Source organism: Dermacentor albipictus, chromosome 4 (assembly GCF_038994185.2).
Source record: "Dermacentor albipictus isolate Rhodes 1998 colony chromosome 4, USDA_Dalb.pri_finalv2, whole genome shotgun sequence".
Taxonomy (NCBI): domain Eukaryota; kingdom Metazoa; phylum Arthropoda; class Arachnida; order Ixodida; family Ixodidae; genus Dermacentor; species Dermacentor albipictus.
The window spans coordinates 70,485,135-70,500,290 of NC_091824.1; the positions used below are offsets into that span (position 1 = coordinate 70,485,135).

General features: G+C 47.4%; 1 protein-coding gene across 1 annotated transcript in view; it reads right to left on the reverse strand.

Moving 5' to 3' along the window:
* LOC135902057 (cell adhesion molecule Dscam1-like) overlaps positions 1-15,156 on the reverse strand; it is a 177,872-nt gene that overhangs the window by 147,682 nt on the left and 15,034 nt on the right. The window contains exon 6 of the mRNA XM_070537959.1: positions 4,768-4,958. Within this exon, the coding sequence (XP_070394060.1) occupies positions 4,768-4,958 (191 nt within the window). The remainder of the gene's footprint in view (positions 1-4,767; positions 4,959-15,156) is intronic.

Below are 15,156 nucleotides of genomic sequence, written 5' to 3' on the forward strand. Positions count from 1 at the left end.
TCGGTGTTGAAGTGAGCACATGTGCGGAAAGAAACAGGGAGGGGAAGGAAAAGGCAGGCTCGCCCAGACAGCAGCCGCACTGCTGCGGCTGTTGTCTGGGTCACATAGCAAAATCAGGCACTTTCTGGGCCTTTTTCTATGCTTCCCAAGACAATGTGTATAAATTGTCTTCAGTAATGAATGATTGAATGAATGAATGAATGAATGAATGAATGAATTATATGCCATGAACATTATATGCCCTTAAGAAAGTTGACGCTCACCTAAGAAACAGACACATGACCACATAAAAAGAAAAAAAAGACAGAGGAAATCTAAGCGCTTATGAGTTGTGAATGCGAAAGCATTTATGTTCGATTGAACGCCGCTGAGCGCTCCTTCGAGTTATGAACTCCTCGCGGGGAAGCAAGCGCGTATAGATGCTTGGCCGCTTGGCGCGCTTTGATTTGGCCTTATTGAGACGCAGTTAGAACGCAGACGAGAGATTGCGCGGCCAATGAACGAGAGGACAACACAGGCTTCTGACAGCGAGGGTGACGTGGCGTCGCGGCGACGCCCTCTCCCCTCACCCAACACACGGCGAACCAGCGGCGCAGCAGGTGTTCCCTTTCGCCCGCTCGGCTCTGTCGAGGCGCGCTAGTGACGCGGCGTCGCAGCCAATCGCAATTTAGGTGTTTTTTTTCGCTTGTGTAGACGATAGGCGCCGGCTTTTTAGCGCAATGGACCATTTTATGCTTTCGCATAAAAAGGCCAGAAAGGTAAGGTTTTTAAGGATGAGACGTACCTCTCGCGAATACTAGAGGCGGTGGTTCTTCAAAGTTGAAAGTATTCCCATCTGGGGTTTACAAGCAGGGTAGCGATAAATTTCCACCTCTGTCTACACTACTAAAAATGAATGTAGCTTTTTATAAAGGATACCTGACATCATCGTCAGCCTATTTTATGTCCACTGCAGGACGAAGGCCTTTCCCTTCGATCTCCAATTACCCCTTTCCTGCGCCAATCGATTCCAAATAGTTCCCGCGAATCCTCCCCCCCCCCCCCCCCCGTCTTCTGCCGCTCTTGACTAGTCTTCCCTTCTCTTGGCACCCATTCTGGAAGTCTAATGGTCCACCGGTTATCTAACCTACGCATTACATGACCTGCCCAGCTCCATTTTTCTTCTCTTAATGTCAATTAGAATATCGGCTATACCCTAATCTAAACCGCTCTTTTTCTGTCTCCAAACGTTATGCATAGCATTATTCGTTCCATCGTACTTTCCGCGGTCCTTGACTTGTTCTCAAGCTTCTTTTTCAGTCTCCAATTTGCTGTCCCATATGTCAGCACCGGTAAAATGCACTATTGTACACCTTTCTTTTCAATGATAATGGGAAGCTTCCAGTCAGGAGCTGACAATGTCTGCGGTATGCGCTCTAACCCATTCTTATTCTTCTGTACATTTCCTGCTCATGATCAGGGTTCCCTGTGAGTAATTGACTTAGGTAAACGTACTTCTTCACCTAATATAGAGGCTGACTGGCGATCCTGAACTCTTATTCCCTTGCCACGCTATTTATCATTATCATTGTTTCCTGCATATTAATCTTCAACCACATTTACACTCTCTCTGTTAAGGTTCTCAATCATTAGTTGTAACTCGTCTCCAGTGTTGCTGAACAGGACAATGTCATTTGCAAACAGAAGGTTGCTGAGGTATTCGCCGTTGATCCTTACTCATAAGCCTTCCCATTTGAAGAGCTTGAGTACCTACATAATGGAAGAGTTTCAACACTGTTGCAGAAGCGCACGCTTATGCTATGCGCATTTATAAATAAAACCTATTTCTTGCTTACACAGTGCAATTATGCAGTGAAATTGCGCCCTTTCTGATCCACATCACGCTGCTTTTATAATGCAGAGGTTATAGGAGGCCACCGAACATTGTTTCTGCGAGAAGAGATTAATCAGAACTCACAGTACAGTCGTTTTCATTTATTTTATTTATTTACTCTTACGTACTGTATCCCATTTTGGGCTATCAACAGGAGGGGCAATAACTTCATATTTCAGCTGCAGGCGAAAAATCGGTCAGGGGCAAAGAACGCATATTTTCCGGGAAAGCATTCCAACGTTATATTGTTGAAGGAACGAAACAATGTTTGTACATGTTATTTCTGGGTTGCAATGGTAAGATATTTAGGTTGTGAGAGCTGCGGGTATACCGGAATGTCCAGAAAACCTAATGTATATATTTATTTACGTGGGTACAGCGTGGAGAGTTCATAAAGGTGTGAAGAAATTTTATGCTTTCGTTGTGGCGACTTGTTGCCCCAGTGGTTTTTGTTCAGACTAGTGATGTTAGAAGAATGTGAAAAATCTCTCTCGTAGCGATGGTAGAGAAAACAAACAGCCTTCTTTTGCACGGACTCAATCTTGTTAATATCGTTTTATGGAAAGGGTTCCAGACTATACATTCATAGTCATAGATTGGGCGGATTAATGTTTTGTATATTAACAGTTTAGTTTCTGGAGTGGCCACACGGAAGATGAGTTGGAGATAGCCGATTTGTTAAAATGATTTATTACATATTACGTCAATATGCTTGCTCCAAGATAAACTGTGAGTGAATAGAAGATCGAGATAAATAAATTCGGTTAATTTTACTAGAAAGGAGTTATAGAAAGAGTACGAGAAAAGTGAAGGAGTCAAACAACTAGTGAGTGTCATTGAAATGGTTTCGGTGAAGTTTTTGCTCATCTCCCAAGTTTCACACCATAGGCAAAAGTGTGAGAAAGCATCATTAAGAACAACATGATCTTCAGGGGAGTGTATATTGTGGTAGAGGAGGCAGTTATCAGCATAGCGACGTATGTTAGTAAACATATTTTGTCGCAAGTCTTTAATCTAATGTAGAAAGAGAAGTGGGCCGTGAGCTGTGCCTTGCGGCATGCCAGAGGGCACATTAGCAATAGAGGAGTCAGAAGCATTGTAATGTATGTATTGTGAACAGTCGGAGAGAAAAATGTCTGTGGCTTAGCTAAGGTTAAGCCCAGGATGAGAAGCATAGTAGCCTTTATTTTAGTTGTTCAATCACTGTTTAACCTGGTGAACTGCTGTTGCTTGGCTATATTTGGTTCGGCTATACGAAGAAACAACTCATGCAGGCGAGCGCACGAGCTGAGACCCGGCTATGTAGCTACGCGGCCGCAAGCGAGCGCACGAGTTGAGCCTCCGCTTTTGCAGCTGTTATGACGTCATATGGTAGCTACGCGGCCGCGCGCGGCGCAGCAAGCAAGAGCGTGGTTGTGCGGCTTGTATGCTTCGCATAAAACTTGCAATTCCAGTCTACCAGTTTAGGATTACTGAGGATGATGCTGAGTTTAAATAGTAGTTTATGGTTAACCGCATGGTCGAACGCTTTTGAAATATCTGTGAAAGTTGTGTCAACATGTGTTACCAAGGTCTAGTGCTTTAGCCATGCCATGCGAAAATTCAACCAGCTGAGTTTTGGTGCTAACACCATGACAAAATCCATGCTGACAATTAGTATGTTCTTGCATTCCAGGTAATCCCTGATATGTTTGCAAATTCTATGTTAGAGTAGTTTGCAAGAATGAGAGGTTAGGGAAACCGGTCGGTAGTTGTTAACATCTGCTTATTACTAGATTTCTGCTAAGGTAGAATATTAGCCCGTGGCCACGAAAAAGAAACAAACGTGGTTGCTAATGATCTGTTAAAGATAACTAAGATAACGACTAGTCCAAAGGGTCCAGAGACTAGTCCACGGACTAGTCCAAAGTCCAAAGACCAGTCGTTATTGCCACTCCTACGTCTCTCGCGACCCTCTCGCGCGCAATCCTTGTGAACGAAAACAGAGCACACTACAATGTACGCCGTTTTCGTTCTTTCTGGCCCTGCAAGAACATCTCCAGTAGCAAACTGTCGTAACGCATAATCCGCACTGACGAAACGCCGGATCAGCCATTGGTCGACGCTGGCGCACTTTCTCTTAGTAACGAAAAATATTCGGCTCAGTTGGTCCTGCATGGGTCAAAACACAACAGCGTGACTTTCCGACGAGTGTACGTATAAATCTGGCAGCAGACAAGGATAAGTGCTTGTTCTTCTGTGATGTTCGGTTCATGTCGTCCTAGAAAAGTAGCACACTGTTCTATTTTGAGGCACATTTCTATTTTTTTTGCCGTGCACGTACTGAAACAAAAGAAGAAAACAAAATAAGAAGATGAAGAGTTGCGCACGAAATCATTGATGTTGACTGTAAGTGTAAGTGAACAGCGATTGCTTCCACAAAACTATTCACTCGATTAAAGGAATGATGCACTTGCAGGTTTGTATTTCTTTCGCAGCGACTTGCACTTGCAATCCGGTAGAGAGCGGAGCAGTCTAACCAGCACATCTCAAGCGGTCATGTGCCGGCGAGTGCTTGAGATCCCGCGTCTCGAAGAGCAGAATCACGTGCCCTTTGCATCGTGCGCATTCGTAGTGGCGTTGAAAGGCCCGACCCCCAGGGCCGCTATTTTGTAGCGATGCCCTATGCCTTATTCTCTTCTATTCTTGTCATCCACCGCACACGGCCACCTGATCCCATTGATAATCTGGGCAGACCGTCGCTCTGACCACTGGCCAAGCGCGAAAAGCCTGAAAAAGCATTGAATCGGAAAAGGCATCGCTACAAAATACCGGCTCAAGACAATGGGCGAACGAGCCGACGAAAGCCGTAGCCGCTCTGAAACAGCAAGTGAGGTTCGAAGAAGCGCGCTCACATCGCACGTCGAGCGTGATGGTGGCCCGCTCCTCGCCCACCGCGTTGGTGACCAGGCACAGGTATTTGCCGGCGTCGTGCGCTTCCACCTTGCGGATCAGCAGCGACCCTTCGGAGGGTTCGTGCCTCGAGCTTCCCACGACGACGGGATGGTGCGGGCTGGCGTTGTCGGCCGTCGTCAGTCTCTCCCACCTGCACGGAGACAAAGGAGAAAAAAAAAATATTCAGTGGCGATTTAGTGGCGATTTAGTGGCAAACGCGACAGAGATGCGCTACGTCACGTCTCCTTCAGGTCCCAGACAGATCCCTGATTTAAACCGCGTCAAATTGCAATGAGGCGTTGCGCGGCTCACCGACACACGTCCTGCCTCTCCGAGGAGCGAAGTGCAGGACGTGTGTTTACGCATATATATATATATATATATATATATATATATATATATATATATATATATATATATATATATATATATATATATATATATATATATATATATATATATATATATATTGTTACGGTGAAGTGAAGGAAGACGTTGAATTAGACTAGAGAAAGACGAAGTCTGGCGGTTGCCTGAACGCCATATCCATCATTTGTAAATATAAGTTATTTTACACTCGTGGGCCTGCTTTCTTCCCGCAACATTTTGGTGGAGGTGCGGGGTACCACCACGGAACTTCGCAGCGGACGTCATCTACCTGCTGCCACAATGGCAAATCAACCGACACAAGCGACAACGCCTCGGCAGCCCGTGCCCACGGTCATCCTCACTCACCCACGGGACCCGGGAACATTTTGTGGCACGGACAACGTCGACGTCGAGGACTGGCTTACGATGTACGAGCGAGTGTGCGACAACAACAGGTGGGATCCTACAATGATGCTTGCAAACGTAATATTTTATCTGAAGGGAACTGCGAAGCAATGGTATGACACCCATGAAGCTGACCTAACGAGCTGGGATGTTTGCAAAGAAAAAATGCGAGACCTGTTCGGCAGACCTGTCGGTCGTCAGCTGGCAGCTAAAAAAGAACTTGCGTGCCGCGCTCAGACGTCCACAGAATCCTATGTCGTGTACATACAGGATGTGCTGGCCCTCTGTCGCAAGGCTGATGACAACATGACCGAGGCAGACAAGATTGGCCATATATTGAAAGGTATTGCAGACGATGCCTTCAATCTCTTGATGTGTAAGGATTGTGCCACTGTGGATGCAATTATTAAGGAGTGCCGGCGCTTCGAAAAAGCGAAGGGCCGCCGCGTCACTCAAACTTTCGACCGGTTGCCCAATACCGCCGCGACATCTTCTTGCGAAGACCCGCCGCGGTTCGTTCAGCCCGCAGGACCGGAAGAAATAACGCGCATCGTTCGCCGTGAGCTTGAGGCCATGGCCCCGGCTCCCGTTCGTTCAGACTGTCGGGAATTAGCACATGCGCATATACCAAAGGTTTCATTTCGCGTTAACTCATCGAAACCATGGTTCACTAAAGCTCTTCTTACTCTAAAGAATAAAAAGAAGCGTCTTTACAGGATGGCCAAACGTGTTGACACACCTGCGTCTTGGAGCAAACACAAGTCTTGTGATGCAGCCTACTGTAATGCCCTGCGTCAAGCCAAGCAAAAGTATTTCTCTTGCGATCTGCAATCACTACTTCAAAACAACCCCAAAAAATTTTGGAAAACGATCTCTCCCGTTAAAGATTCCGACATTTCACAGCTACTTGATAGCTATGGCTTACCGATTGCACGAGAGCTTTCAGCATCTATCTTTAACAATTACTTCACGTCCGTATTTACAGAGGAAGACCATTCAAATATACCAACACCCATCGAACTTGATTGTACATACATGGCCCCCATCAACATAACAACCACTGGTGTTGCTGAGCTGATCAACAACCTCAAGATGTCAACTTCTTCCGGCATGGACGGTATAAATTCAAAAATCTTAAAATATACTGTAGTTTCCTCTAGCACAGTCCTTTCCTGCTTGTTCCAACAGTCCCTCTCAACAGGGGAAGTTCCGTATGACTGGAAGGTCGCTAAAGTTATACCTTTCTTTAAATCTGGCGATAAAAGCGCTGTTAACAATTACCGCCCAATATCACTAACAAGCGTTCCCGGTAAGTTACTAGAACACATAATCTTTTCAAACGTAGCAAATCACTTGGAAACTAACTAGTTCTTCTTTAAACATCAACATGGATTTAGAAAAGGACTATCATGTGAAACGCAACTTTTCGAATTGACTACAGATATTTTCCTAAACATGGATAAGGGCATGCAAACAGATTCCATCTTCATAGACTTCGCTAAGGCTTTCGATCGTGTTGCTCATTGCCGTCTCATAGCTAAACTCTCATGCTTAAATATCGATTCCCTAACAGTATCTTGGATAAGAAATTTCTTGTCATTCCGTAAGCAATTCACCGTCGTCGATAACTTTATTTCCAGTATCAGCGATGTAACATCTGGTGTCCCACAAGGAAGCGTACTCGGACCATTACTTTTTCTGATCTATATTAACGACCTGCCATCCGAAATAACGTCATCCATTCGCTTGTTCGCAGACGATTGTGTGATCTATCGTGAAATCTGCTCAACTTCCGATCACGTCGCTCTCCAACGAGATCTTGACCGTATTACTAACTGGTGCTCTTCTTGGCAAATGACTCTAAACACTGATAAATGCAAACTAATAACATTCACCCGCAAAAAGACATTTTCCGCTTTCGATTACTCACTTGATAATAACCCCGTCACACGCACCAACTCATATAAGTACCTCGGCATTCTCCTTACACCTAACCTGTCATGGTCTGCGCACATCGAAAAAATAACTGCTAAAGCTTCACGTACGCTCGGCTATCTTAAACGCAACCTTCGTGATGCTCCTGTCCTCACCAGACAAATCGCTTATCAGACTTTTGTAAGGTCACAACTGGAATTCGCAGCCCCTATCTGGTCACCTCGCCAAGCTTACCTAATCGCATCTCTCGAATCGATCCAAAACCGCGCCGCCCGCTTCATTGTCAGAGACTATCACCGCGACTCTAGCGTGACTAGCATTAAGTCATCTTTATCTCTCTCATCTTTTGAATCACGAAGAACCATAGCATTGCTTTGTCTATTTCACAAGATAATCCATAGCACGCACCCGTCCACTCTGCCGCTCACTCGTCCATCTCGTACATCTCGGCGTTTACATAATCATCTCAGTTTCCAGCGTATCTTTGGCCGAACAAATGCTTTCAATTCTTCCGCGTTACCACGTGCCATTCAACATTGGAATAACCTACCAAATGACATAGTTGACATTCTTGACCCAGTATCCTTCAAAGCACGCTTATGCATATTATTTCCATAATTCGTCACAACTAAACCATACCGCGCACCTAAGCAAATACTTGTAGCGAAGTTGTATAGGTTTTTCTTTTTGTTTTGTTTGAATGTTTGTTTTAATTGCTTTAACACTATTACAGACTTGTTCTTCCACCTTCACCTCCTACCATTTGTATAATCTCTTGGTACCTTTTTGTTACTTCACACAGTCGTTTGTTTCATTTATCCCGTTATTTATATTGTTAGATATTTGTTCTTTCATGTTTACTCGCTAACAATGTATAATTTCTTTTTACTCCTTTTTTTGGTAATTCCCTGTATCCTCCCCTCACGCAATACTCCTTCGGGAGCCTGTGAGGTAAATGAATAAAATAAAAAAAAAAGAAAGCGTACCCGCTATCTCCCTTATACAAGCGGTCGTTCGGGAGGAAATAGCAAGTTTGGGCATTCCATCTCTCTGCTCAGTCCGCCTTATTAACACCTACCAAATTTCTCCGACCGCTCGCTCCCGGACGCAAAGCTTTCCACCACTCCGTCGCAACCCAGCTGAATGGCGCACAGCGGATGATAAACCCATCTGTTTTAATTGTTCCGGTATTGGACACATCGCCCGTCATTGCCGCATCCACTGGTCGTCGCCTCCTCGGTGGTCGTCTCCGAGTCACTACAGCCAAGTACCCGACAATCGCACTTTCTCGCCCTATACGCCGACTAGGAACATCAACGCCGACAGTGCTCCACCAAGATCGAGCCGATCCCCGTCTCCGCAAGGTCGTAGGTCCCGTTCGCCTCTCGTTCACCGCTCTTCGTCCCCTTCTGCAACCGGTCGCTTCGCTTCGGGAAACTAGGCGGCGCAGCTCCCGGAGGTGAAGCTGCAACTCCGACCCGGCCCACAAATCCTCTATTGACCCTGCCTACATGTGGAAACCTGCTGGACATTGAAGTCGATGGCGTTCCTGTTAGATCTCTCGTTGATACAGGAGCGCAGCTTTCAGTTATGAGCGCTGCTCTCCGCCGCCGGCTCAAAAAGGTTCTGACCCCCGCCGTACCGTGCACCGTGCGAGTCGCCGATGGGAGTACGTCACCTGTCCTTGGAATGTGCACAGCACGTGTGACCATTGGGACCTGATGGCGAGTACGTCCTGTCGCCGCTTACTGACGTGGTTTTGTCGCGTAATATTGCCCTACCGAGCACCTTAATTCGGATCCGCGAAAACTGCGCTCGCGTGCCCATCCTCAATTTTGGGTTCTCGTCACATGTTTTGCCACACGGTATCGCCATAGCGCATATCACTCCTTTGGAAGAATTTCAGATTTATTTTTTGACCTCTGAATCCTTCCTCAGTACGAACGGACCTTTGTCATCCACTCCTTCGTACTCGACGCCTGCGGACGATGTTTCTAAGATGATCGCCCCCGACCTTCCTTCCGAGCAAACAACAGCTCTTCGTCATCTCCTGTCATCTTTTCGGGACATCTTTGATTTTTACGACCGTCCACTTGGCCAGACATCTGTTGTCACGCATCGCATCAACACCGGTGACGCCAGCCCCATTCATAGGCGGCCATATCGTGTCTCGGCAACAGAAAGGGCCATCATACAGAAAGAAGTAGACAGGATGATGGACAAGGACATCATTGAACCCTCCAGTAGCCCGTGGGCATCACCGGTTGTCTTAGTAAAGAAAAAAGATAACTCGTGGCGCTTCTGCGTTGACTACCGTCACCTCAACCGGATAACAAAGAAGGATGTTTATCCCTTGCCTCGCATTGATGACGCTCTTGACTGCCTTCACGGATCCCAATACTTTTCATCAATTGACCTCCGCTCCGGCTATTGGCAGATTAGCGTCGATGAGATGGACCGCGAGAAAACCGCCTTTGTCACACCGGACGGTCTGTACCAATTTAAAGTCATGCCCTTTGGATTATGCAATGCGCCAGCTACATTCGAGCGCATGATGGACTCTCTCTTGCGCGGCTTGAAGTGGTCTACATGCCTGTGTTACCTCGACGATGTGATTGTGTTTTCGCCGAACTTTTAGAGCCACCTGCGGCGCCTCACAACCATACTCTCCGTGTTTCGCAGGGCTGGCCTTCAGCTAAACTCCTCCAAGTGCCATTTCGGTCGCCGTGAAATTAACATGCTTGGTCATCTCGTCAACGCCGCCGGAATCCAACCTGATCCACAGAAAGTTCACGCCGTGCGAAATTTTCCTGTACCTTGTTCAACGAACGATGTCCGTAGTTTTCTGGGCTTATGCTCTTATTTTCGGCGATTTGTGAAAAATTTTGCGGACATCGCTCACCCTCTCACTGACCTTCTTAAGAAAGACGCCTCTTTCTCTTGGGGACCGCTACAGGAGAAAGCCTTCTCTACCCTGATTGAGCGGCTTACCACTTCCCCGATTCTCTCCCACTTTGACCCTTCTGCGCCCACTGAAGTACGAACTGACGCGAGTGGTCATGGCATCGGCGCTGTCCTCGCTCAGCGTCAACAGGGCCAAGACCGTGTCATCGCTTACGCTAGCCGCCGCCTTTCCACGCCCGAGCGAAATTACTCTATTACTGAGAGAGAATGTCTCGCGCTCGTATGGGCGGTCGCGAAATTTCGCCCGTACCTTTTCGGTCGGAGCTTCTGCGTTGTCACCGACCATCACGCCCTCTGCTGGCTCTCCTCTTTGAAGGACCCAACTGGACGACTTGCACGTTGGGCATTGCGCCTACAAGAATATACATTTTCTATTATATATAAGTCAGGACGCCTGCATAAAGACGCTGACTGCCTGTCCCGCAATCCCGTGGATCAACCGGACGATACCGATGCAGACTCGGACATCAGTATTCTGTCCCTCTCCGGCTTCCTCCACATTGGCGACGAGCAGCGCAAGGATCCTGTTCTTCGAACACTTATGGAACGCCTAAGCTCCTCGCCCAATGACCCGTCCCTTCGGATGTTCACCTTGCGCGATGGAACTTTATACCGTCGTAGCGTTCGTCCTGACGGCCCGGAGCTCCTCCTAGTCGTCCCCAAGCACCTTCGACTCACCGTGCTCCAGCAACTTCATGACGCTCCTACTGCTGGACATCTGGGCGTCACTCGTACTTACGACCACCTGCGGCGCCGCTTCTTCTGGCCTGGCATTTATCGCTCTGTGCGCCGTTATGTCGCTTCTTGCGACCTGTGTCAGCGCCGGAAGACGCCTGCTATGCCTCCCGCTGGTTTGCTTCAACCCATTGATATACCTACAGAGCCCTTCTTCCGTGTGGGCCTCGACCTCCTTGGTCCGTTTCCAATTTCCATCAAAGGAAACAAATGGATTGCTGTAGCAACCGATTATGCCACTAGATATGCCATCGCACGAGCCCTGCCAACCAGCTGCGCTACAGATGTCGCCGACTTCTTACTAAAAGACGTCATCCTGCACCACGGCGCCCCTCGCCAGTTGCTGACGGATCGCGGCCGCTACTTTCTATCGAAGGTCGTTGATGATCTGCTCCGCTCCTGTTCTACAGAACATCGGATTGCTACCGCGTACCACCCTCAAACGAACGGCCTTACCGAGCGACTCAACCGCACACTCACTGAAATGCTCGCCATGTACGTTTCCAACGATCACCGCGACTGGGACGTCGCTTTACCATACGTCACTTTCGCATACAACTCGTCCCGTCACGACACTGCCGGATTTTCACCATTTTTCCTTTTGTACGGCCGCGACCCCACCTTGCCTTTTGACACGTTGCTACCTTCCGCAGTACAGTCACCCAGCACTGCTTACGCTCGCGATGCTATTGACTTAGCCGCCCAGGCCCGAGATGTCGCCCGTCATCGCCTCACAGTCTCGCAAGCTTCTCAAAAGCGACGCTACGACCTTCGGCACCGAGACCACCATTTTTCACCTGGTTCCCTTGTCCTTCTCTGGACGCCTTCACGTCGTGTCGGCTTGTCGGAAAAATTACTGTCCCGTTTTTCTGGTCCGTACCAGATCTTACGCCAACTGTCCGACGTGACCTACGAGATCGCCCCACTCGGTCAGCCTTCCGTGCCTCCCAACTTAACCAGTGATGTTGTTCACGTCACCAGGCTCAAGCCCTATGTCCCCCCAATAAGTGAGGCTGTTTAACTTGCACCGGGACGGAGCTCCCCCACCGGGAGGGTGATGTTACGGTGAAGTGAAGGAAGACGTTGAATTAGACTAGAGAAAGACGAAGTCTGGCGGTTGCCTGAACGCCATATCCATCATTTGTAAATATAAGTTATTTTACACTCGTGGGCCTGCTTTCTTCCCGCAACAATATGTATATATCACTGTACCCACGTAGCACACAGCTCAGTGATCAATCGTTAGTTTACGATGTATGCTATGTTTATTATGTATTGCATAGTAAACATCGCATACATTGTAAGCTAACGATTGATCTCTGAGCTGTGTGCTACGTATGGCGGCGGACGTGGAACATCCTTTTTGCCGCAGGCTTCACGAGCACGTGACGCCTGCGGCAAAAAGGGCGTTCCACGTCCGCCGCCAAGGTCTGTGAGTGGTGGCGCTGGCTAACACTCCCAGGGTTCTCATAGGGCACTTAAAATACCCAAAGAAAGTGGATGGGGAGAGAGCGCCACGGTAGCTCAATTGGTAGAGCATCGCACGCTAAATGGGAAGGTTGTGTGTTCGGTTCCCACTTGCGGCAAGTTGTTTTTTTCATCCACTTCAATTTCCGTTAATTTATCGCTTCTTTATTTCATTTAATAAGCACAATTTCCCCTATGTTGTCCTTGGGGTCAGTGTTTGTTGGCTTCTTATGATATATATATATATATATATATATATATATATATATATATATATATATATATATATATATATATATATATATATATATATATATATATATATATATATATATATGTATATATATATATATAAGCTCTCCCATTTTTTCTCTACCACGGAGCTGGCTTCTCATGCTTGATACGCATACACTTTCTTGCTATAAACGGAGAACTCCTGCAATCATTGCTGCTCGCACTGTCGCATCGATGAAGACATCGGTGTCCCATGGCGGTGCTCGAGAAGTCCTAAATAGAGACGATTGCCTGTTGGTCGACCAAGTTGCCAAGCACTCTGCTTGTAACCCAAAAAATGAAACGCGCTTATAAGTGCACTTTCTATTTTTTCTGCCACTAGTGTAACAGGCGGCAGTATTATGATAGACGGCCTCTAAGAACAGATGCGGAACTGAAATGAAGAATAATGTCATGTGTCCACTTACAGTTACGCCCTGAGTGCTATGATTCACGATAGCCGGTATTAATTATGCTTTCGTTAAAGGTCAAGTGAACTCGTGAGCGTTAATCTTTGAGCGTTATACGTGATGCAGACATGAAAACAAAAGAAAGGCAAAACCAGGTTCTTTTTTTTGCTTAGAGGTTAATAAATTCTTCTCTCCTTTCATTTGGGAAGCTGCCTGCTTTTGCACCCCAGGCCTAAGGCGACGCCACCGAACTCCACAGCTGACCTCACGGTGCCGAACTACTGCCGGTAAGGCCCTTCTCGGTTTTCTTGCGCCCCTACAGCCCCTGCTCCCCAATTCTCTCCCACTGTTCCTGCTTTATTTTCTATCCGCCGCGTTTCGTTTACGCTGGCCGGAATTTCCAAAGGCCGGAGTGACCTACCCGGCGGGACAGTCGCCCCTCTAAGCGATTCACATTGCAAATTCGATAGCGTGCACCGTTAAAGCCCTCCCGCGTCCTCTTCGCTTTTTTCCTCCGCGCCGCGTCTTACTTTCGGCAGCCGCTTCGTTCGGACGGATTCCCGAGTGCGATCCCGAAAACCTATTTCAAAGTCAATCGACCCAAACCGCAGTCAAGCCGAGCTGACAACGGCAGCTCCTCGGAGGACGCGCCACTGGCCGAGGCTATTTTGTTCGGGGCTGAGACCGCAGCGCGAAAGTCGAGCCCTTTGTAGGGAAGATGGGGAACGTGCCGGCGCGTCCGTATCCCGCATTGTGGTGCGCTGTGGTGCGCGCTGGGGGAGTGGTGTGCTGAAGGATCAGGATCAGAAGGCATTCGCGCGAAGAGAACAGAACGAAACCGGAGGAGAAGGTAGAAGTAGGAAAAGTGCGCAGCGAGGCACGAGGAAGAGCGGGCGATGCGGGGGGATTGTGCAGGAATGCGGAGCATAAGGTGTCGGCTTCTGCCGTATCGACGTACGCTGGCTGCACTCAAGAGCTTGGAGTTTGGCATTCGGCATTGCGGTGACTGGAGCGTTGCCGCCTGTGGCGCGCATTATTTCCCAACGGACGTAACGCCAGAAAACCGGCAATTAGATGCGCTAACACGACTTCCCCATGTTTCTTGCTAAGCTGCTCCTGTATACTCAAATACGAGAAAGATCTGCCGCGTAAGATGCCGTAATGTGGCCGTGCTCGCTCCTTGAAATGCTGCAATAATTGACTTTGTGAAAATAAAATTACATCTCTTTTTTTTTTGTTTGCCCAGACGTATTCCTTGTTCCACTGCAGGTGTGACTGCACACTCGTTATCGTATTTTAATGTAGCCTGCCTTTTTACAACAAGTACGTTTTTTTTTATTTATATGAATAGGTTTCGTGCCAAGTTCCTTTCGAAGCGCACAACAGAATGCACGGTATTACTTGCGCTTACTTGATTCAAACATGACAAATCAAAAGAACGGCTTCCAATAGCCGTTTCTATATTTATGTATTTTCTATATGCTTATATATATTAAAAATCTCTATACTTCTGTCCTTCTCTACACCGAAACAACAACAACAAAAAAGATATTGAAAAAAGGAAGAGCCGCCAGTGCCTCCTTTCTTGTTGCCACATTAATTCCCACTGCTTACCTTTGTTTCTTCTCTTCCTGTCTCCATAACCGGTCTTGTGCTGGGTACATTTTGAACGCCGCAGAATTCGCGTAGTAGCGTTCCCTTCATTCCGTAACAAAAGTTGCTACCTTGTAACCAGCATTTATTGTGCGCGGTCAAGAAATAAGCGTTCAGTTGTTAGTGTGTCGCGTGACT